This window comes from Aedes albopictus, chromosome 2 (assembly GCF_035046485.1).
Source record: "Aedes albopictus strain Foshan chromosome 2, AalbF5, whole genome shotgun sequence".
Classification (NCBI taxonomy): domain Eukaryota; kingdom Metazoa; phylum Arthropoda; class Insecta; order Diptera; family Culicidae; genus Aedes; species Aedes albopictus.
In genome coordinates this window covers 287093216-287118636 of record NC_085137.1, presented here as the reverse complement: position 1 = coordinate 287118636, position 25421 = coordinate 287093216, and the positions used below count along the sequence as shown (strand labels likewise).

At 35.5% G+C, this 25421-nt stretch overlaps 1 protein-coding gene across 1 annotated transcript in view; it reads left to right on the top strand.

Moving 5' to 3' along the window:
• The window catches only part of LOC109408197 (fatty acyl-CoA reductase wat), a 61594-nt gene extending 38766 nt beyond the window's left edge, over nt 1–22828 (top strand). Inside the window, exons 4-10 of the mRNA XM_062852019.1 lie at nt 12424–12678; nt 12741–12886; nt 20897–21199; nt 21318–21560; nt 22128–22279; nt 22346–22451; nt 22509–22828. Of these exons, the coding sequence (XP_062708003.1) occupies nt 12424–12678; nt 12741–12886; nt 20897–21199; nt 21318–21560; nt 22128–22279; nt 22346–22451; nt 22509–22611 (1308 nt within the window). The 3' untranslated portion in view covers nt 22612–22828. The remainder of the gene's footprint in view (nt 1–12423; nt 12679–12740; nt 12887–20896; nt 21200–21317; nt 21561–22127; nt 22280–22345; nt 22452–22508) is intronic.
• Nucleotides 22829–25421: the final 2593 nt, after the last annotated feature.

The window sequence follows — 25421 nt, the reverse complement described above, 5'->3', positions numbered from 1 at the left end:
TTTGTTCAAATGCGGAAATTCAACGCATTTTCAAAACAATTTAAGTAAAATGAGTGTGACACAGATTTAGATACACTAAATGGCACTACTAGCTTTACCACAATATTGATTTTAAAAGCTTTAGATGAGCACAGTTTCAGTCTTCTACTATAGAAAAATAAAAGTTCATCTAGGGGGGCGAAAATATTTTTCTGAAGCTCTAAGGGGGCGATACCTCCTAAAAGTTTGGGAAACATTGTGCTAGAGTTTGTAAATTTCACAGTAAATACTATGGACCACGGCAATTATGTAGAGGCTCTATATACTGATTTCAGTAAAGCTTTTGACCTTATTGCTGATCAAACTCTCGAAAATAGGAATTGATGATAAACTGCTTTCTTGGATTCAATCATATTTAACAAATAGACAACAAACAGTACGTTTCGAAGGTAGCAAATCTCAACCCGTCTGGTGTCCCCCAGGGTTCACATTTAGGTCCTCTTCTTTTCATTTTATATGTGAACGACGCATATTATATATTCAAGCATTCAAAGATATTAATTTATGCAGATGATATGAAGATTTTCATGGAAATCAAAAGTGAAGAAGACACTAGTATATATCTAAACGAAATACGTTTGTTTTACTTATGGTGTAATAATAGTTTGCTTCAGTTAAACGTCAAAAAATGTAACTCTATCGCCTTTAGTAGAAAAAGGAACCAGCATATAACTAGTGTGACCTAAGGGGATCAAATCGTTGAACGATGTGAAAGAGTTAGAGACTTAGGTGTGATCTTAGATACTAAAATGAGTTTTATCGATCATTACAATACAATAATTCATAAAGCTACCAACATGCTGGGGTTCAAAAAGCGATTTAGTATCAACTTTAACGATCCATACACTATCAAAACATTGTACATTTCTTATGTGAGATCGATTCTTGAATATTGTAGTATTGTTTGGTCCCCATTTATGAAAACTCATGAAGAACGCATAGAATCGGTGCAGAAGAAATTTTTGCTATTTGCTCAACGTAAACTGAGATGGACAACTTTTCCATTTCCTTCTTATGAATCACGTTGTATGCTAATAAACATACAAACTTTAAAGGAACGTCGTGAATATGCTATAATAACATTTGTAAATGACATTGTTTCGCAACGTGTAGATTGCAGCAATCTGCTATTCTGTTTAAATTTTTATACTCCGACTCGACAATTAGGAAATCGAAACATATTTGCGGTCAGTCATCATTGTACAAATTATGCGAAATTCAGCCCAATCAATAGAATGATGTTAATTTACAATAAGCATTACAAATCTATCGACTTGACCATGTCTCGCGTAAAGTTAAAACAATATTTCAACTCTGTACGATACAATAGAATATAGAACAAATTATGAATGTATGTAGTCTACAAACGGTTGACGAAATAAATAAATAAATAAATAAAAAATCACTATTTAGTGACTTGGTCACTATTTTCGTGTAAGTCACTATAAAGTCACTATTTTCAAGACTTTTCAACTAAAGTCACTTTTTCTGCTGAAAAGGCACTATTTTCAACTATTTTCAAACTCCTGAAATATAGTCAGGGAGTTGAACAAGAGTTGATATTTTGTAACGTTTTGACGTTTTTATTCTGTTTAAGTAAAATAAAGTATGAATTCAATCAAATCAAATTGTTATATATTTTGAATATTTTGATTTTGATTTTAGAATTTGTTTTTTTTAATTCATTATTAGTTATCATGATTATTTTAGTTAATTTGTAGCTTTTGACGTTTTTATCTTTTTCAGTAAAATCTCATTTGAATTAGATTCGTTGAATTTGAATTTGAGTTTGAACCGTTTCATTTAGTATAGATTATCCGTTTCATATAAGGTTTGTGTCTAGGCTAAGCTAATGACGATTCATATTATGTATCTTATAGGACTTTTTCGATGGCGCTAAATAGTTTTTACGGCCATGTGCGATTTAAATTTGGCGCACTTGTATATAATAGTTTTTAGATTGAATAGACGACTGCTTCAATAGCAGGAAATTTACTTGACTAGAGATTTCGACTGACTCTATGACTTCATAGTTGAGTCGGCTGGTGAGCAGAAGTGAGCTTCGGCGACCTTCTCCCAGTTTGTCATTTTTAAAGTTTAAAGTTGTGGATTTTGTCGCCAGGGGCAAACACTCTGTTCCCTGAGCGCTTATTTGTTGTTTCGAAGCGTCCAAAGACGCTTTTTATTTCGGCTTCAAGCCATTTCCCGCTGCTCCTCGCCCGCCAAAACTGGCAGTTAAACGGAGAGTAGGGATGACATCCGGCCTACCCGCGTGCGGTTTAAGCACGATCGGGCAGAGTACCGGACCGCCGTTCAGTTGTTTAGTTTTCTTTGTTTCTTTTGTTTTTTGATCCTTTTATTAAAATAAATTCATTTCAAACACCTTTTATTGTTCGATTATTGTTGTTCATTCAGTTCTTTAGTCTTTTTTGAGTAAGTTTCTGTTATAGTTTCAGTTCGTTCGTTTTTGTGTGTATAAATTAGTGCGTTTTGGGTTTCAGTTCAAGATAGCGGCCGTTCGAAGGAGCCCTTAGAGTAGAGTCGTCTAATTAGTCGGGCAAACCTAAATTGAACCGGTGGTCTCTCGTTCGCGAGAGTGGCGCGTAAGCCACCGCGTTTATTAACCTCTCGAGCTAATTCGGCGAACGGTTACAATTTAAAATAGTGAAAATCAAGTTTTGTGTTACTGGAGACAACAAAATGTTGTTCTTTTGCATATGTATTTGTTATAGTAACCTCGACAATAATAAAAATTAAAGTTTTTTTTTAAAGAAAGTTATTGATAATATCCCTTAGGCATTTTTACAACTATTGCTGAAACTCTTGGTGGAGTTTATATTGGTGCAATATATGTAATCATTTCTGTATGAATTTCTAGTAAGATCATCCGTATGATATTGTGGTGCAGTTCCTGAAAGTAATTCTGGCAGATTTCGTGGGCCTGATAAAATCCTTTAAGGAATGTGTAACAAATGCAGTCCTGAAAAAATATGGTATAATCCATTTACAGAATGTCTAGAATATTTTTACAGTACTTCTCAAATATTTTCTGAAAAAAAAAATACTTCAAAAAGAATAGCACTGCATTCCGAAAATATGTGTTGATGAAAGTCATTCAGAATGCTTTTGCAGAAGTCGTGAATGATTTACAACATACCTAATTTCTTGAGAAATCTTCAAAATGATATCCCAAAAATGTGCAAAAAAGTATGGCTTTTTACAAAAGTTGCTTCAGGAGTACCTTAAAGTACTTTTGTCTGTTTTTTTAGAGACAAATTTTGCCATGGCTTTTCTCAGAGAATAATTGAGATAGTCTTCCACACATTAGTCTATTGTTTTTGCGAGGATAAACCTTATAACCATTCCAGAACATGGCTGCTGTGCTGCAGATGCAATCGAACCAATATATTTTCTCATGCATCCGTTTTAGATCTGAGAAAAGGAAAAACATAACTTCTCGGACCAGGAATTGCTTCCTAATGTTTTCAATTGCATGCTGACAGATTGTGAAGCTTATTAAAAGCGAAAGTTAATCACACTGATTCCTTGAAGAAGAACCCTACCTGAACTTTTCAGATAATCAAGTCAACAAAAATTCCAACAACTTCTCCCTTAATGCCAAGAAGAATACGCCAGAAAATAAATAAGACACCACGCCTATAAATATTTTGGGAATTTCATCATAGACTCCCTAAAATGAGATATTTTGAAGAAATATTTTTTTTTATCTGTATTAACGAGATTTTTAGCCCTAGGCTAGTTTATCTCGGAACCCACGCTTTACTTCCCTTCCGAAGGAAGAACTCACTGGGATTCGATCCCAGGTCCCCGGCGTGATAGTCAAGCGTTCTAACCATCACACCAGGTCCACTCCACGAAAGAAGAAATATGGAATTCTGCTACAAAACATTACTTTGGATATATTCAGAATAATAGAATGATCGTTGGTTTTTCCCTGTAGCTCTTCAGAAATTTTTGAAGGGGATACACCGAGAAAGAAATACTTCAGGAATGCCAACAAAATGACATTATTATTTTCTGTTATTGGTTTCCCCATATTATTTTTTTTTTCATTTTGAGAGGTTTCTTGTAAAAAAATCCAAGAAATCATACATACTTGAGAAAATTCTTACTCACATTTACTCATACATTTTGAATGCATATGTTTTCTACGTGAATTTCACCAAAAATCATGTTTTTAAGAATTTTATAAGAAATTCCATTTTTGAAGCATCGCCATTGCTAAGGAAAATTGCAATATTTTTATTTTTGCATTCTAGACAAAATTTTCTCCAGAAATTTTAAATTCCGAAATCTATGTCTACAGCTACGAAGAAAATACCCGCAATTATGTTCATAGAAACTCTCGTTTAATAAACCTCTGAGAGTTTCTTCATAATTTCTCAGATAAAATCACCAAGAATTTCTTCATCAACCACGGTCTGTCCATAAAACCATTCAATGGCATCCGTTTCCTCTGAAAACTTCATCAAGAATTTATCAAGAAATTCCATCAATATTTCCCAAAGGATTTCTACCCTCGTTTCCAACAGTACCGGCTAAAGAGTTAATGTAGGACAACACATTTAATTCTGCAAAAATATGCTAGAAAATTGAAAATACATGCAATTTTGTACAATTTTTTGAATGAGTGTGAAAGTCTTTTCTTGGAAATGTTCATTATGCGGTACTTCAGGGTTTTCTGAATTAAGCTCTTCCAACACTTTTTGATATCTAATATTTTTTGTGCGAAACGTCACGATTTAGTCACTTTTTTTTTTAAATGTACAGTACAGTAAAAAAAATCAGCTCAATCGGAGCATTGATTACGGAGAATGAGATGAATGAAGTGATCGACTTTGCTTAATAATAGAACAAAAATCGATTTCAAATCATCAACCTTGAATGGAAAATCGGAAAATTTTCCGCTCTACTGTATTTTTTTTCCTTCGCGTTTTCGAATTCGGGGCATGATTCTACACCAAAAATGATCATCAGCTTACCGAGTTCAAAAACGCTGTAAACTAGTGTTATGTAAATAAGATAACTGGTTGATTGAAAATGAAAATTCGAGAAAATATAGTTAACCGTTATGTGTCCGACAAACTTTTTGCTTTTTTCTACGCCGTGCTTTTCAAATGGGCGCTGGGTACCCGGGTACCCTGTCGGCCACATAACGGTTAAGAAGCATTTGACCGTGGAAATTTTTGAACTGGAATTCAGCTTTCTGAAGAAAAATTATTTTAAAAAAATCAAAGAGTAAGGTTTGCGATTTTCAATTGCAAAGATTATCTATGGATCAATGTATTATGGCTTGCAATCTCAATAAGACGTAGCTGCATCATTTTGATCCCAATTTCGATAATCCTGTTTGAAAACATACAGTATGGCACGATCGGTGTAGTACTGGATTTGTAGTAATGATCTGAATTTTTTATTTAGTAAGAAGGTGAATTCTACGTTTCAGCAAGGAAATGGTACAAAAACTGTGTGTATTAAGATTGTTGTCTAATTTGATGCTGTTTGAGCAAAACTGTACAGTTGAAACGACTAGAAATGAGAAAACAACAACACAGTTTTCCAATGTTTTGCTCAAACAGCATCAAATTAGACAAGGAATCGTAATATACCCACGCTTTTTGCAAGACTTTCTCGCAGAAACGTAGAATTTGCCTCCTCACCATACAAAAATTTAGTTCATTACTACAAATCTAGTACTTCACCGATCGTGCCCTGTTACGGTAGCGATCATTTTTTTTTTCCTTTTTGTAATCATTGATGCTCGCTCCTAACAAAAACTCCTCCTAATGCCAGATCATGCTCCTGATGTATTAAGGGTGTTTCCAGTGCAATTTCTGGGGAGGATAAAGGATATTTTAGAAAAGTTATGGAAGGGGGCGAAAGGGCTCTCAAGAAGCATTACGCAGCAAAGACAGATGAGGGTTTCAGGGTGTTTTAGAGGGATTTCAGACAATTTCAGTGTGGTTTCAAGTTTCAAGGGAGTTTCATGAAGATTTTGGGTGATTTTAGTGATTTCAAATTGGTTTTGTTCCCTTTAAATCACTTAGGCGGGTATTCAGCATGACCATGCCGAGAGTGTCTTTTTAGTTTGTTTTTTTTTGCTAAAAATGCTCAAAATGCTCAATATGGTTAAACTTGCTCCTTTGGAGAGAGTTTTTGACTACACATCTGGTGTATGGAAGTGTGATACATTTCCAAAAAATCTTGCTTGACATGGGTACTAACCATAATGTTCAAAATAAGTTTTTCTCCCTTTGACATATTCCTCAGATATCGATTTCATCAGCTTTTTTTTTAATAAAATAAAACTCAAACAAATTTTATTTTAACTATTTTTTACCTTTTCCAAAATATTTTGGCTGGATTTTGAAATGGGAGACCACTTATGGTGAAAATCAATTAAGCATTTCTCAGGTTAGAAAGCTACATGATCTTAAGTTTAGCCTTCATCAGCACTGGGTGCATATGCTGGCTACCACAAAGGGTTGTGCTTCGGTGCTCTTTCAATTAATACCTAATAGTTGGTTGCATAATTGAAAACTTGTTAGTATTTGGGGATTTTTTTTTATTATCGTACACATGTTTTTCCACAGGTAGGGCTCATATGAACAAAAACTAAATTGAACAAAATCAGGGTCGCCTAATTTTCCGGAATACTCCAGTTGTAAACAATCATTTTCCACAGGAACCACCTACTTTAAAAAATCATATCTCAAGAACGAAGCATCGTAGACACATTTTTTGTGAAATCATAAGCAAAATGGAGCAAAGTGGAGCCTCGTAGCCGTGCGGGTAGGGTCACCAAGCTAATAATCGCACCATGCTATGGGGTGAGGGTTCGATTCCCGCTTCGGGCGTTGAAACTTTTCGTGAGAATAGTTTCTTCCCCGTTCCCACTGGTGCATGCTCCGTTGTCCGTTGTCTAATGTTGAGTTTAAAACAGTCTGTACAGCCGAAAGCTGAAGACATTGTCCGTGTCTTTTTTTATAATAAAAATTGATTTCCACAAAAATTTATCACTGTTGAGGAAAATCGGTTGGAAAAGTCGAAAAAACTATTTTCGAAATGCGGAAAAAATTTAAAAAAAATGAAAGGATAGTTTATAAGCTATATTCTGTAAAATTTAAGATGTGGTTCTCTCCGTTCCTGCCCAAGTAACATTTTGATGACCAGTAAGGCTTGTAGAGGTTTTGAGAACCGTTATAAAACCTTATAACTTTTAATTTGGTTTTATGATGGTTTTAAAAACGTTTTCTAGTCTATTTGGCTAAACAATGTTACTTGGGTGAGTTATGACCAATTTTGTGGAAATTATCCACATGTGCTATATGAGCCGTTTGTTTAAAAAATCATAATTTAAGAACGAAGCATGTTTTTTTTTGTGAAATCGTAAGCAAATTTTCCCAGCACTTCAAAAAAGACATACAAAATGAAAATTGTTTTCCTCAAAATTTTCCACTGTTTAGAAAAATCGGTTGGAAAAATCGGAAAACCTATTCCCGGACTTCGGAAAAAATCTAAAAATAAAATTTTTAAAAGGAAATTTAAAAGCTTTATTCAGTAAAATTTTCAAGTTGTGGTTTTTCTCCGTTCCTGAGTTATGACTAATTTTGTGTAAATTAATAGTCGAAAATCAACCAACATCTGGACAATTTCCACAAAATTCATCATAACTCAGAAACGGAGAAAAACCACATCTAGAAAATTTTACAGAATAAATCAATTTTTCCGGACCTCGAAAATAGTTTATTCGACTTTTCCAACCTATTTTCCTCAATAGTGAAAAATTTTGAGGAAAACCATTTTTATTTTGTATTTGTTTTTAATTGCTGACAAAATTTGCTTGCGATTCCACAAAAAAAAACATTGTGTCTACGATGCTTCGTTCTTAAGTTATGGTTTTTTAAACAAACGGCTCATATAGCACATCTGGACAATTTCTACAAAATTGGTCATAAGTCAGGAACGAAGAAAAACCACATCTTGATTTTTTTATAGAATATAGCTTATAAAATTTCTTTTCAAAAAACATTTTTTTCTGGACTTCCTAAATAGTTTTTCCGACTTTTAAAACCGATTTTCGTCAACAATGAAAAATTTTGTGGAAAACAATTTTTATTTTGTTTTTTTTTTTTTTTTGATTTTCTGAGAAAATTTGCTTATGATTTCACAAAAAAAATTGTGTCTACGATGCTTCGTTCTTGGGTTATGGTTTTTTTAAGTAGGTCGTGTCTGTGGAAAATGTTTGTTTTCCACTGGAGTTTTCCGGAAAATAAGGCGACTTGTTAGTATTTGTCGTATTGCCTCCAGTTCTTACACTTACAATAACAAGTTAGGATAAGATTAAAAGAAACATGTTTAATTCATAGGAAGCTAGATCTTAATCATTATCGATAAGATCACAATTATCGCACCGACCTAGAAATGTACAATCAAAAAGAAGCTCCCAACAACCGTTAATGCATATTACAATATAAACGGCTTTTCCCATATAAACAGCCAAATTGATTGATAGTCTCCGGGTCAAAAGGCACAAGCGCTTACAACGCCGCCGCCAGGTAATCACACAGTAAGTGCTTTATCAACCGCTACCATGTAATGAATGATAATCACTCGACGAATCATGCAATCTGATCAGCGCAACGCACTGCGCGTATTGTTGCAACATAAACGAATTACTTCATGGCGTAGGTAGGTAGTGTAAGAAATGTGGGTCGCATAGCTCGGTTCTAACTGCGCTTGATACTGAAAGGCAATACCACTTTTATCAACGTCTCGTCGCATGACGAACTGCTCTAAGAGCAGGCACCCCAAATGATCTGGCAGACATGTTTGTTCCATCCCAGGCACTCTTGTGGTGTTGTATGGTTTGATTGGTTTTGTGACAACACTAACGCTGGTACCGGTAGCTAACCTACCAAGCAGCAATTATGAATAATTACACTAATAGCCAGCTAGGTCAAGCTGTCTGCTATAATCAATACGGCAGAGAATCTGGGGTGAGGTGGGATAAATAAACACATTAAAAAACACATGCTCCTCCTCTCCTCTTCTTGGCGTAACGTCCTCACTGGGACAAAGCCTGCTTCTCAGCTTAGTGTTCTATGAGCACTCCCACAGTTTTTAACTGAGAGCTTCCTCTGCCAATGACCATTTTGCATGTGTATATCGTGTGGCAGGCACGAAGATACTCTATGCCCAAGGAAGTCAAGGAAATTTCCTTTACGAAAAGATCCTGGACCGACCGGGAATCGAACCCGTCACCCTCAGCATGGTCATGCTGAATACCCGTGCGTTTACCGCCTCGGCTATATGGGCCCTTTTAAAAAACACATGCTTTCTACATTGAATTTTTGAAAGGACATTTAGAAATTTTGCATTTTTACAAATGTGAAAATATTATGCTAAAGTCATTTGCCAGTACATTTAATAAAATTTCAGATGCTTGACAAACACCAATTGTCCTTAAAATGTGCTAGAATCAGAGGAAACGACATCCACACAAAAAAAACCCGATTTAATCCACCTATGGTGAACAGAACCCTTCTTACACTTATTGAAATTATTGCTGTATTATTTGTATTTAACATATTTATTTCGTGCTATTGACCAAAAGTTCTAGAAAATATTATGGATTGGTTTCCAAAATACCGTCATGAACCATGGGCTAAACCACCAGAAATGCCAGACACCTCCTAGACTCTTGTATGGAATGTTTAAAAAATAGCTTACATATTCTGGAATATTGTATCTTTTGTTAACTGCCAAAAGATCTTGAATCGATTAAATTAGCTCCGAAGTACTTGGTATTCATGGTTATGGTGTAGAAAGGACAAAAATGATATATCTACTAAGTTAATCAGTTTTGGCATTAGCTAATTATTTTGGCTGTCCGGTTCTTGCGTTTTATCCACAATATATAAATTCAAAGCTTTCATTTAACATATTGTTAGTTTTCATAGAATTCCTGTTTATTTGTAATTTGTTATTTATAGCTTTGTTGAAAACAATAACCTGCTATAGTATACACTATATATGAGGTCAGCATTATTTATTGAAAAGTAATTTCCCATATAATGGTCAAAAACTCATGCAAGATAATAAGTGAATATAATAAAAAAATTAAAAAAGAATTTATTGAAATACTCTTCGTAAGATATCTCAGTAATCAAATGTCGAATCGAAATAAAATTTCAGGGCCTTCTACAAGGATATTGCAGCTTTCATTTGGTGCTGAGAGAACCCAAATCGGTTGTCAGACGGCTGCGATATTTATTATGGTACCTTTGGTCAAAAATCTCTCAAAAAGTTAACATGTATTACTCCCAAGTACTCTTTGAAACATATCTCGGTAACCAAATGTGCAATGCTAATGAAATTGTATAGGATTCTACTAGAATGTTTTAGCTTTCATTTGGTGCCAGGAGAACCGAAATCGGTTGACAGATGGCTGAGATATTTATTATGATACAGGTGGTCAAAAATCTAAATAGTTTAGTTGTATAAATCCTAAGTACTCTTCGAAAGATATCTCTGTAACCAAATGTCCAATCGAAACAAAATTTATGCGCGATCTACTAGGATGCAGTAGCTTTCATTTGGTGCCAAGAGAACCCAAATCGGTTGACAAACAGCAGGGATATTTATTATGATACACTTGGTCAAAAATCTTAAAAAGTTTAGATGAATGACTCATAAGTACTCTTCGAGAGATATCTCGGTAACCAAACGTCCAATCGAAAAAAAAATCAATAGCGGTCTACTAGGATGTAGTAGCTTTCATTTGCTTCCAAGAGAACTCAAATCGGTTGACAGACGGCTGAGAAACGTGCGTGACTTTTTTTTGTAACGCACATACACACACACACACATACACACATACACACACACATACAGACATTTGCTCAGTTCGTCGAGCTGAGTTCAATGGTATATGAGACTCGACCCTCCGGGCCTCGGATCGAAAGTCGGTTTTTCGAGCGATATTTATACCCTTCTTATGGGTGTAAGAAGGGTAAAAACGAAAGTGGCTTCACGGCTTGGTTGTTCGCAATCATTATTAACACGTTTACCTGACTTGTCGTTTCATAATAGCTACTATTAGCAACGGGCTCGATGAGCTGTGAGCAACTTGGCTAGAACTCTGCATGAGCTAGAACTGCAATGGGTACGACGGGGGTACGGTGTCGTTGATCTTTCGTTTTGTGCTCGCCAATGCGAAGCTAATTGATAAATCTAAACAGCTTAATCTGCGCAAGAGGGTTGTTTAGCCATATTGGAAGTTGATTTTTAATGACAACCTCTGGCATCGAGAACTTGATTGAAGAACAAGACACAAAAAATGAGTTGCATCTAGGAGTGTCCTAACCTACATCATAAATTTTTATTGGTTATTTAGAAACTGTTAGGACCTTGAAGCCTCATTTCAGCACGAGAACAATGAAAACAACATGAAAAATAAAAACTGGAATAACCAGTGTTCTGAACATTATTGTGAGTGGTTAATGGCGTTTGAGAGTGTTCGGTATTACAGCCTGCAATACCAAACATACGAGTTGTTAAAACATTTCTGGTCAAACCTCACAGGTTTTTTTTTATTTAAATCAAGTTTATTTGAAGCATTTTCTGCGACAAATTAAAAAACTTTAAGAAATGAACCAGCCTAGGGTTGAAAATCTCTATAAAAAGTAATAATAATAATAATAATAATACTAATGATAAAACAACTTTATGCTCACTCCCATCAACACTGATAGTTTTAAACCCAGTTTTCAAAACTGATGAAATTTTGCAAGAAAATGTCTTTGTAAAAATTATAAATGCATACGAAATTTCATCATTATTCTTCCATTATTTTGGACTGTATTGGAAAAGATCCATCTATCATGCGGATAAATTTTGGTCATAATTGTAAATTGTAAATGCTTGTTTTAGAGTTATAGTGCAGAATACTGCACTGCTTTTTTTTGACCACCAAAGATCATACAAGAAAGCATTTTCAGTAAATATTTCGGCCAATTTTACCTATCCATAGCAGAGTTATAGCCGTATTTCTGTGTTCCAGGCTATTGTGCAGATTTAGACATTAAAAGGGATTTACGGGTGATCTTGTATTGATTTGTGCTTTGAACAACGTACAATATTTCCAAAGTAAAAATCCACCAAGGAGTCCGAAATGAATCACTTCATTAAAAGTCCTTTAAGTGTCACTAAAATGGACTTATTTGCAAGCGAATACAGTACTGGTTTGATCAAACTGAGATTTATATTTCACCTCATCCCTAAGTTTAAACCAAAACAATAAATTTTCCTACCAATGCTAAAACCCTTCAATTATCTCTAACTGCCTGAACATAATTCCAGCTTTTTGCCCAAGTAATCGAACTCCGTGGGCTCAACACATTGCTGGCACAATGCGTGGTGATACCGGGCGATGTCACCGAACCCGAGCTCGGCATATCGGCGGAGGACCGGAAACGGATCGTAGAAAATGTGTCCATCATCTATCACTGCGCGGCAACGATTCGCTTCGACGAAGCCCTCAAGAAGGCAGTTTTGCTGAACACGCGAGGCACAAAACTGATGGTGGAATTGGCAAAACAGTGTAAAAAGTTAGAGGTAAGTATTGGCCGAAAGATTCGTGTTACAAGTGTAAGGTTTATGCCCATCTTTGCTTGCAGATGTTTGGCCATGTTTCGACGTCATATTGTCATCTGAATGAAAAACTACTCATGGAAAAGCCATACCCACCGCCAGCAGATCCACATAAAGTCATTAAAGCTGTGGAATGGCTGGAAGATGATATCGTGGACGGTATCACGAAGAAGTGAGTATCGATATTATTGATATATTTATCAATCACAATTCCGCCATATTTTTAAAATCCACACAGAATGGGAATGAATGTTTAAGATTAAGTTTTTATGAAATAAGAAATAAAATTAACATTATTAAGATGAAAATTTCGAGCAATAAAACTGAACATGTGGCAACTTGCAAGTAAATATTTCTCTGTACAAAGACCACATAGATTTTTTTCTATTGAAAATCACCAACTTATTTTTCATATTATTTTTAACATTAGTGGTAATTCTTCCCTCGGATACTAAACTGAGTTGAGTTAAACCATTAATATTTAACTTAATTTATTCTCAGTTTAGTTGAATAAGCAGGCAACAGAACAAAAACGGCCGATGCACAGGGTACAGTTTCATGGCTTTTATTGTTTTTCAACATGTTTCAACGATTGAAGCTTATGCCTAAGCATAAATCATTGTACTTTTATTAAAATCAAATAAACCTCTCCAAAATGACAAAAAAATAAAAATTACGTGAAAAATCGGAAATTATGTTGAATCTGCTTATCATTGTGAAGGTTTTCAAAGTTATTTTTAAATTATTACAAGTTTTACACCCTAAACCAATAAAGACCACTTAAAAATATATTTGAGTGAAAAAAAAATAGTTTTGTAAAAAAAGTTTTAAAAATTATTTTAAAATTAAAATGGGAATCATTTCAAATTTCACCAAAATTTCATATTTTTTGCAAACTCTAGAGTCATCAGCCGTCATTCATATCGTGAGATAGTTGAATTAAAAAGTTATAAAAAAATATTTTATATCAACATAATATAACTTTGATACAAAATAGTGCTTATTTTTACACTATTTTTACAATAATTATTAAGGTTTGTTTCAAACGCGTGTGAAACGTTTGAAAACAACAAAATGAAGGTTTCGTATGAAATTTGATAGTTTGTAATTGAAAACATAGAAACAATATACTGTTATATAACTTTTAACGACTTGTTCATTTTACCCCATCGATTGTCCATTTTACTCCCACCGTTTTTTTCACGCTATTTTGATGCACATTCTAATGAAGAAAATAATCAAAGAAAACAATATTTTTTAAATCAATCCCTTACAAGATTTCTAGAGTATATCATTAGCTTCCATGTTACTTGAAAAAGCAGATGGGTTTTGCCGCATTTCCACTGGAAACGACCAAAATGCTTAGGTGGTCCACTTTACTACCACAACCCCTAGACTCAAATTTGGCATTCTCAGAAAAAAAAACCCCACCACCCCTCGAAGTTAAAAATGTGTATGGGCCGTAGACTTTGGCCAGAATTCCCCCACCCCCTCAGAGTCTACGTAATTTATGGACAGACCTTAGGCGTAAATGGACAAAATTCCTGGTCATAAGTAAAAAAAATCTGAGAATTTCCAAAGCCTAACATTTTTTGAAGATGAATGAAGTGTTGCTTCATCATATGGCAACCAATAAAACACTTTGGGATGGATATCTTTTTTAGGAATAAATGCCTGAATTTGACGATATTCTCTATTGCAACGGGCTTGGTGGTCTAGTGGCTACCGCTTCTGATTCGTATGCAGAAGGTCATGGGTTCAATCCCTGGCCCGTCCCTTTCATCCTACTTTGTATCTTTCTATCAACTTTCTCTCTCTCTCTCTCTTCTCTACATATACAACTCATCTATATTCATATGTTCATATAGCCATCGCTAGAACCAGAAACGAATTGAAAAAAAAAGTATTTTCCCTCTCTTCCAACCACTCACAGCACAGTGTCTATAACGCCTACAAGTTATGCAACCAAAGCGTGCTGTGCCGCTTGACCTTATTCACCTTATTCACCATACATTCTATCACCATACGAACACTAAAAAAAATAACCCCCTATCCATGGATCGCATCACAGACCCAACGGTGACTCCCAGATCTACCATCCTTTCCGTCTAACAAATACCCCAGTCCGTGCTGGTTGTGGGGATGCAGAGGTGCTCTCGGTCTTTAGTAGCAACAACCAGCACACTCTAACATTCCTTTCCCTTCCCAACTGACTATAAGGACGTGGTCGGCGCTGTTATTGATCTAAAATGTATGAGTTGCTTAAATTGCACTTTGAGAATAAGTGGAGCGTCCCAGCCCTTATTCATTTGGATCTCAGTGCAATTGTTACCAGCTCAGATCAATCACGGAGGAGCATCCATTAACATCTATAGTCAGATTTGATCGTTTTGATCGAATTTGACGATATTCTCTATTGTTTTTCTCATTTGCATCATAACTCATCGAAAATACTTCAATTATTGAAATATCGACAATTTGAAAAAATAATTGAGTATGTAAACCAGTTCTCCTGATTAGGGTGTATCATTTAAACAAAAAAACTGTACTTGGTTTCAATTATTTTCCTCTCTTGCAGAAGAGTTTTCAAATTCATGTTTTTTGTCAAGTTTTAACCTTTTTCAACATTCAAAAAGTTTTCAGATTCTGCAGCATTCCACGATCTGGACAAAATTACAATAATATATAAAATATATCATTTGTACGGGTACCAGAAAGTACCAGATAAAAAAATAGATCATTTTGAACTTAACACCTTTTTGACTAGTTTTTAGTTACAATTTATGTTTAATTTAAAAAAAACATGTTTTGTAGCATAAAATCTGAATTGACGAACATACATGAACACTTGGTTAACTCAATAAAAATTTGAGCTCACTTAACAGATAGCATTACGGAGTCAAAGAAACTTAGTACCGTAATCCGAGGTAACATTGATCAGAATTTTCGATTGTTCTTGAATAATTCTCTTGTTAAAGCAAACATTACATGTTTTATATTTTTGAAGCAAGTACTGGCCCTCTGAGTATGTGTTAAGCTACTCGAAAAAGTATTGTAAAACTTTTAAACATGTTTAAATAGGCTTTTTAATCTAATTTTTTATTTTGTTGATTTGGGGTAACATTGATCACCTAAGTTAACAATGTTTGTTTGTGTTGAAAATACCCTTACTTACTAAATTCGGGGTCGCTGATTTTAAATATGTTGTCCAAATTCTTACAAATTATGTACTTTTTGAGTTATTTTAGGATTAAAATCCTACAAATTGCGGATAACGCCTAAAGATAGACAATGGCTTAAGGAATTGATAGCCGACTTTTAATAAATCGTATATTTCATTGAAAAAGAGCTTTTTCATAAAAGTTTCGTTTATGAAATCCAACTCTAGGATATCATATTGAAGTAATACAGCGATTTCGAACCTCATATTTTATCTAGTATTCACGCCAAGCATGAATGTTTGACAATGTATCTCATTGCGTTACGAAGCACAGTTATGGAAAAATCGATTTATTTCAATGTTTATGAAATTCAATTTTCATGAATTGCATGTCATTTAATAGGTAAATGATAGCAGATTACGATATACCATTCAATAGCAGAAACTGATTCAATGTAAAATGCTTGTTTGAACATTTCATGAGGTCGGTCCAGCCGATCAATGTTACCCCGCTGATCAATGATACCCCGTTTTACGGTACCGTAAAACGGGGTTATTTTGACAGTGCAGTGCGGCAGACAGGACCGGATCTAAGGAAAGGGCGCTGGGAGGGGCAGGGCCTCGGCCCCCATATTTTAGGGGCCCCCACAAAAACCATTTTTGTTTGCTGAACATTAACTTTACTTTTTATTTTGCTTAAGTACTGATAAAATACAAAGAAAAACTTGTCGCATTTGTACATCCAAGGGACCTGCGCATCAGCTCCGGCCCCGGGCCCCCACATCCATCAATCCAGGCCTCGCGATAGATCATAATAGAATACAACTCTTGTCTTGAATCTCTTAACGAAATGTGTTCTTATGAACTGGAATCAATTCTGTGAAATTTGGACAGAAATCTGCATACACCGATAAACGCCTGAATGTATGCAATGGCCTAGTAATTTTATGTAGCTACAACTGTTGTGTTCAAAATTAGTTTTCCCCAAGGATCATCGGCATTACTATGAAGCAAGGTGTTTCCAAACAATAAATTTCATATAATTGGAAATATAATTATTTTTCAGTTTTTTGTAGTCAAAAACAATATATGACGATTTAAGTAATTTTTGGGGGTACAAACATACGTTGAACTTAGAGAGGTTATAGGAAATCATTTCTGATCTTTACGAGGATTAATATGGCTATTTATAATCCAAAATGCATCCTCAATTTCAAAATTCACAAATTTATCGCTAGTACCCAAGTTTACCATTAAAACGCGTAAAACTTTTTGGCCATGAAATGAACCCTGTAACTCCAGTGTGGAGCGTTTCAAGCGACGAGACTCTGTGTTGTACACGTACCTACGATCTACTGATGCCTGTGTTGTACACAGTACAGTAAAATTATCTGTTGCTTCCAACACAATTGTCCATGGGATGCAGCATGGAGCTTGCTTACAACTTTGCGTGCTAAAAATTCTTTTATACAAAATCAAATGAAATGAAATGAAAACATAAACGTTCCAATATTCATTTTTAGACTACTGTGATAATTTGAGATTCACCTAGATCATCATTTCCCAGCGATATTTTACACTAACAAACTTATTTTGTTTACCTATTGCATCCGACGCCCCAATTCTAAATTCAACCAAACTTGTGTACGCTAGTCGCTGCAAAGTCGTGTGCGAAATTCGACTGTGATAATAATAGATTCGGGCTGACTCTAAATGGTTGTAAATGTCTCAATATACAAGCAAGTGTAGTTTTCAGAATTTCTTGTTATAAAATGTAAATATTTTTATATGAAACTGCTGAGGCACCCTCTAAGCGCAATATGCAAAAATTTAGATACACCAACCTTATGGTAGTCCAAAAACAGTTACCGAAACTGGTGTTCGTTGATGAAATGCTGCCACTTAGCAGTGTGATATTATCAATATTCAATGATCAAATTCACACAGTTCAAAATTGTTTCATCGAGTTCGCTGTAACAAAATAAGCTCCATCGCTTTCAACACAAGTCTCCATCGCAGGATGTCTGGGCGCAGTATGGAGCTTGCTTACTACTTTGTGTGCAAGAAAATATGTTATGCAATAAAATGTAAATTAAAGTGTACTTTTCAGAATTACTTTCATGATATTTAGCAGCAGCAGTGGCTCTACTTAAAGAAATTTTTGTTTTCAAGCAAATGTGGAAAATCATATTGTATTTCTCATGGTATCTAGATGCCAAGTTTAGCTTTAAACAAAAAAAAACTGACCCTCAAATGTGCAATGATAAAAAAAATAATGAGAATTACATGTCATGCAAACTTCATGTTAGTCTTTATACTTCCGGGAATGATGAATTTCATGTAAATCTTGTGGATTTTTGAGCATCCGATCAGATTTCGTATTACATATATGAAACACAGATTTTTGAGCTAGAGGGGCTATTTTATTTTGTTTGAGATTCAGATTTCTCACCCAAATTTTGTATGGGATACAGATTTTTGAAAAAAGTGATACAGATTTTTTTTTAATCATCTGGCATCCCTGCTGGACAGAATAAAGTACGAATTAGCTGATTTTCATACAAAATGCCTAAGTGTGGAGCTCTGAATCTCAGCTTCTAGTGGACAGATTGAATTAAAATTTCAACTGAACTCTCTTGATAACTTGAACTTCACCTTGTTAAGAAGTTAGACTATTCCAAATAAAAACTTTAAAGTTTCTAATTTCTCAGGTTTAGAAAAAAAGCAAAATTTTGATTATAGAATAGTTGTTCTGAAATTAATAGTCAAATATGTTCTTCTACAAAGTGGATCGGTCTAACAAAACACATAACTTTTTTTAACAAACTTTTTACTTTGAAATTTCGTAAAAATAAAAAAATTGCTATTTCCTGAAATAGGAATTTTGCGACATCTAGCAAAATAAAATGGAGAGGAATATCTTATTATTTTACAGATCTAATTTCAAATTATTATGAATGTTCATTCCAACTTTGAGGTCAATCGGTGTACCGTAACCTGGGGTCAAATTGATCACTTTAAAACAACTTTTGCGGATAACATGAGTGACAATTCAAATATTGCCAGAAGAATTTCTGTAAAATTAGTACCCAGTGGATCTCTATGAAACCATGTAACAGAATTTTGTTCAACAAATTTAAACTTTTTGTTAAATTAATTCAAATATCAAAAAATTGAGGATGCCACTTTGGGGCGAAATTGATCAGTATACAATTAAGCATCGGTTAAAAAGATAAAAAATCCTTATCCACTTAATTTTGCTCTTCGAAACCCGAATTACGCGTCAAAACTCTTACAACTAGTGAATTTGACATTTAAAATGCAAAATTAAATTTAGAAATTTCCCCCTGAACGCCTGAAGGTAGGCAATTTCCTTTGAATAAAGTGGTTTTTGTTATAATAAATGACTTTTTCGTCAAAATAAGAACTTTTTTTAACTTATTCAAATTCAGAATAGCTTCATAACTTTCCAACCAAGGCTGCACAAAAATGTTAAAACAAAAAAATTAAGGGAAGTCCTTGTGGCAATCGATTGTTTAGAAGCAATGGTTTCAGCTAAGTGAGAAATACATTGCAAATTCCTAAAAAAAAAATAAGGCAAAACTAACATTTTCTAAACAAATAAAACTCTGAGCTCAGCTTTAGACTTCTATGAACTAGATGAGGTAAGAAGTTTGAGGTCATTGCGACGTTTAGAAGTTCCTGGTATATAATTACAATGTAGTACCCAAATGATCAATTTCACCCCGCTGATCAATTTGACCCCGGCTTACGGTACTAGTATTTAGCTATGATTCATAGCCCCAAACTTGAACATTTTGTATGGAAAACAGCCAATGCACACTTTATTCGGTACAATACTGTACGATTATATTCTCACGGTACTGTCGTGCGGGGTGACATTGGGCCACTTTTCCGCACGTTTAGAATTCGAAGGGAATGCATATTGTGTGCTTAGCTACTAGAATACATCATTCTAAGATACTTTATATATATATTGAATCCGTGCGATCGATGGACCAATGTTACCCTCTAGGCCCAATGTCACCCCTAACGACGGTATATCATATAAACTGCTGAAAAACTCCACGCTTCAATTATGTACATTATATATCACAGAAATTTACATGTGATATTCGATCAGTATGCTTTAGAAAAAAAAATCAATTCAGAAATTCTCATACCGTGTGATAGGATGATAGGTATGATCATTCTAAGGCTGACACAAATTTCGATTTTCTCTTATGTCACAACAACAACCCCGACCCCTTGGACATTTTTGGTCAGAATTCAACATTTTAAAGGGGGGCATAAATAATTTTTTCAAGAAATTTTAAAATTTTGAGATTGTATTATAGTTTTTAGAAAATTTCCGAACAAATCCGATGAGTTTAGCGGTTTTGCCTAATTGTTTGGGTATTTTTTCATAAAATGCATTTATTATTTATCATCCCCGCCCCCCTTGACGAGTCAGCGAGCATTGTGACGAAAGAAGAAAATGAGATTTGTTCCGGCCTAACTATGCTATCTCAAGTAGCAAGATAAATTTTATATTCTTTCTTCTAAGAAGTTCATGTAGCTATTTATACCACGAGTTGCGAAAAACATATTTTTCAGAACGAGTCATACATTTATCTAACGAGGCTTGCCCAGTTGAATAAATACGAAGAGTGCTGAAAAAGTAAGACTTTCATACAAAATTTTATGCAACTATTTTTTTTTTCGTTATACAACTCATGAAAAATAGTTGCATAATGTTCATAATGCAACTCAAATGAGTTATAATATTTCAAGTATTACTTATCTTAATTCTGAATTCTAAAATCCAGATCATCTTCAAATTCTGTTTGTGCTAGATTAAAATTGTGCAAAAAAAATAGAAATAAGATTTCTGAAACACCTCGTCATGTTCGAACTTCGAATTTGAGATATGTCATTTCAATTTGAATAATAAATATTTGCCATAATATTTGCGTTATTTAAAAACTCGTTTCATTAATTTTCTTCCCTTACTTCGTGCAGAATCCTTGGCGAATGTCCCAACACTTACGCCTACACCAAAGCTCTGGGTGAAGCCGTGGTCGTTGAAGCAATGAAGGACATCCCCGTGGTCATCTTCCGCCCCTCGATCGTGGTACCGACCTGGCGGGAACCAATCTCCGGATGGACGGATAACATCAACGGACCGGTCGGTCTTTTGATTGGCGCTGGCAAGGGCGTCATCCGGTCGATGTACTGCAACTCCACTGGCTACGGCGATTATCTGCCGGTGGATTTCGGCGTGAGCGCCATCTGTGTCGGTACCTGGAACTTTATCGGCCGGAAGTAAGTGCGGTTTCACTTTCAATATACAATCTGCAGCCACAAGGACGGCCAGTCAGTGGTGATGCAGCAGCGGTAATTTAATTTAATTAATGCTTATTATCTCACACGCTCCACGCAGAGATTTCGCGCGAAACATTTTTCATTTAGTGAGCTCACAGGAGATTAGAATATCGTGGGAAGGCATCATAGACCTAGGAAAGTCCATCGTCGCCGAGAAAGTGCCTCTAAATGGTGTCTTTTGGTATCCGGGCGGCAACATGAAGAAGTATAGATGGCAACACAACCTGGCGGCTCTCTTCTTCCATTGGGTTCCGGCGGTGTTAATAGACTGCTTGCTGTACGTTCTAGGATATAAACCAGTGTAAGTAATGAAACGATGGGCTTCATTAGGGTGGTGGTGGAACGTTCTAAATTTGTTCATGTTGATATTCATATCCAGTTTATCGCTATCACTAAGTTTGCTTATCGCAGCGGTAAACGCACAAGACCATGCGAAGGAGCAGGTTCGATTCACGGTATATCCAGGAATTTTTCGTTAAAGAAATGCCTTTAATTTCCTTGACCATAGAATAAATTCATGTCTGCCACACGATATACAAATGCAAAACTGTCATTGGGAGCAAAAGCTTTTGACTAATAACTCTAGTTCTAAAAAAAACAGGCCGTTTCCTACTTGGGTCATTTTGCATAAAAAAGTAGACGAAAAAAAATTGTTTTGCTTTCGGAAAATCTATATAAAGTAGAAAAGGTTATTTAAAACCATTTTTTTCAACATGTACACATACGGTTTCCTACCATGCAAATTTAGAACGTACCACAAATGCATCGCGAAGGACTATCTTCCGCCGTAGCTTATGCACGAGCCGTGCGCGGGTGCCACCAAGAGTATAGAAAGTCATCAGCAGCTCATTATTATAAATTGTTTCAGACTTTGCCGTGTGCACCGGAGGATCGCCAACGGATTTGAAGTGTTTGAATACTACGCCAACAATCAGTGGGACTTTGACAATGCCGGCATAAACCACCTGCGAGATCAGATTAACGAGGAAGAGAAGGTCAAATTTAAAATCGACGCAGGAGGTAATTGAATTGTACATACTAACTATGGTTTGGCACATTGCTAATGGAGTTTAATGACATTTTTAGGAGTCGAAATTAACGAGTACTTCGAGAACTGCATCTGGGGAGCAAGAAGATTTATTCTCAAGGAATCGGATGAGTCAGTACCGGCTGCAAAGAGGCACATGAGAGTGTAAGTCAAGAAGAAACGTGCTAACTGGGCAAATATTAAATTTCATTACCTTTCCAGGATGTGGTGCGTGGACAAAATCTGCAAGACAATCATCTATGGCGCTTTCTTCTACTACTTCGGTATGTGGTTATACAACAAAGTGTTCGCAGGTGCTGTCTAGTGCTCCATAGGATACCTTTCCATTAGATTAGCTTTAAATTGTGTGTATATCGTAGATTAATCCCAATCGTGCTCACCCACAACCCTTAAATGACATTTTTTCATAAAGGTGAATGTTAACCTCTATGTTCTTTCTAATGGTATATACGTTTTTTGTTTCAAATTAAGAAGATGATTAAATATTAATGATAACGCACATCGATTAGCGTATCTCGTAACAGCTCGTGTAAATATTTTATGACCGTGGATATCACCTCCAAACAAGCAGACAAGATACATCACATGACACCCCTTTTGTCCGTATCAGTGGGTAGTTATTCGTCGAAATGGCCAAGTCGAAAGTTGCTGTTGAGAATTCCAAACCAAATTATTACACCTTTATTACGCCGTTGTACTACATGTCCAAAGCATCTGGTCAGTGGCCTCAAACTCTAAGGCGATCATCTCCCGGCTTCACGGTGACAAGTGTTGTTTACTTGTTTGTGGTCTACATCGGGATTGGGTACTGTATTTACGTCAATAGCAGTGTTGCGCTATGGAAACAGTATCTTCAACAAATGGAATCACCAATTCTTCAATACGGACTGCAGGCGCACATCATCAACGGTTTGATAATGGGTAATGTTTTTCAGTTACTCCTATGCTTTTTAGCAACATTTTCCTACACACAAACTTCCCACGAAGTTCGTCTATTAAGAACAGTTATCCTTTAACACTCCAAATACCGAGATAGGAAAAAGTGGAAACTAAAAGTTCGAGCCGCTCGTTCTCAGCCACCTGTGACCTGATTTTCAATTTTCTTTCGGGGATTTTTCTGTTTTTTTTTTCTGCTAATAAGGCATAGTGCAGAGATTAGAATAACCAGCCACAGAAATCCAATGTCGCGATTGTTCGTGTGACTAACATCTAGTTTGCCTCGCCCTTACAGCCAGTAGCGGTACTATAAGTGTCAAATCAATTTTGTTTACCAAAACAAAAGGTCCTCTAAGATGGACAACATAATCAATAATTACAACTAAAGTTATTAAACTAATTAAATAGGAAAAATGAGTACAGCGCCATTGGCATTCTAGTGCATTTCTATTGTGCAGAGATAATACAAAATGTTCGCAACTATCTTGAACATCCCTAGCTACGATCAATTACGACGCTCGATAAACAGGTGCTCCAGTGTTCTTGCCAAGCATCCCCTAGAGACGTGGAGTCTTCAGCAAAGTGTTTCGAATGGACTACCCGCTTGGCGCATACCCACAGTTGATCAGCAGGAGTAAATCCATTTTATTTTGTATGGTCCACTGCACGAATTTCTGCTGGCCTGCTTACTCTCACACGAAATTTGACGTTTGAGCGGTGCCGACACCGCTCAAACGTCAAATTTCGTGTGAGAGTAAGCAGGCCAGCAGAAATTCGTGCAGTGGACCATGGTGAAAAGCATCTAAACTTAAATTACTTGAAATAGAAAGCTTTTACTGAAAAAATATTTGGTAGGGTTAATAGTAGTCACCATTGTGCACAACCCCTACCAAATATTTTTTCGAATAATGTATTCCACTTCGATAAATTTGCCTTTAGATGCTATTCGCCATACAATATTTTTGCGATTTACTTTTAGCGATTTTTCGCGCATAGAAGCTAGCGCCACATTAGTAGATGCGGAGAATAGGAAAACAGCCGATGTAGTTAATTAATTGATTGGTACTACATTTTCACGTCTTCGGTTTTGATCTAGATTTGCTAAAACTGATCTAGATAAATTTTGTCTTTCAATACGACGGTCTAGTGTTTTTGGTTGGTGTGCATCCTAGAGGGTTGGAGTCTTCGGCAAAGTGCTATGGATTGGTTGTTACTACATTTTTACGACTTCTGTTTTGATCTATTAATTTTTTTTTGTAAGGACAAAAGTCTACGAGGGAAAGGGGGTAAACCAACCGTTAGTATGCCCAAAATTTAGACTACGAAATTTCACCCAGCGTAAATAAAAACACCATATAAACTTCTATTTCATTTCACTGAATTTTACACGAAATAATTTATTGTATGAAATGTTGAATGCAAGCTTCATACTAAGAGTATGCTGTAAATCTATAAACTGTTGGGAAAATGTGTGCAATATGACGGGTTCCTTTTGTTACAGGTTATATTATGTAACATTTTTTTAGCTGTAGGCACAGCTTTGCAGTTCTGCCATTTTAGAATGGATGCATGAAAATACTCAATTTTCATACATATCCTGCCTTAATATATTTACAACAAATGCCGAGTATTCATAGTTGCATTTGACTCTTCGTTTGTGTGCAGTAGATCATTCCTTACTAGAGTTTAAAAAGGTAGCGTAAAAATTGCCATATTTTTCAATTAGATTGTTTAACCAATCATTTACAGCAGGTGGAATGTATTTATTGTGAAGAAATAATAAATTACAAACAGTGTGTTTTTTATGGCTGGCGTGTAAGGTACGGGGCGAAATGGACACCCATCGGGGCAAACTTTCAGATAAAACTACAAGGTTAAATTCATCCATACATTGTTTTTCGATAGCATGCTTCGAACTGAGATAATAGCAGGTGAATGTTAATCTTTGCAAATGAATGGTCGCATCCCTGCACCAAAGTTAATTAAATAAACTTTAGGCTCAGATAATCGGTTTGATTTTTCCAAACTCTCTAAAACGCCTAACAGTATGCAATGCGCATACAGCTATCCATATATTGCCAGTGTTCATTTCGCCCCGAATCGACTAGGTGGGTTAGGGGCATAATGGACACCCTAATCAATTGAGTATGGTAGGCCTGTATAACAGACAAAAACTTA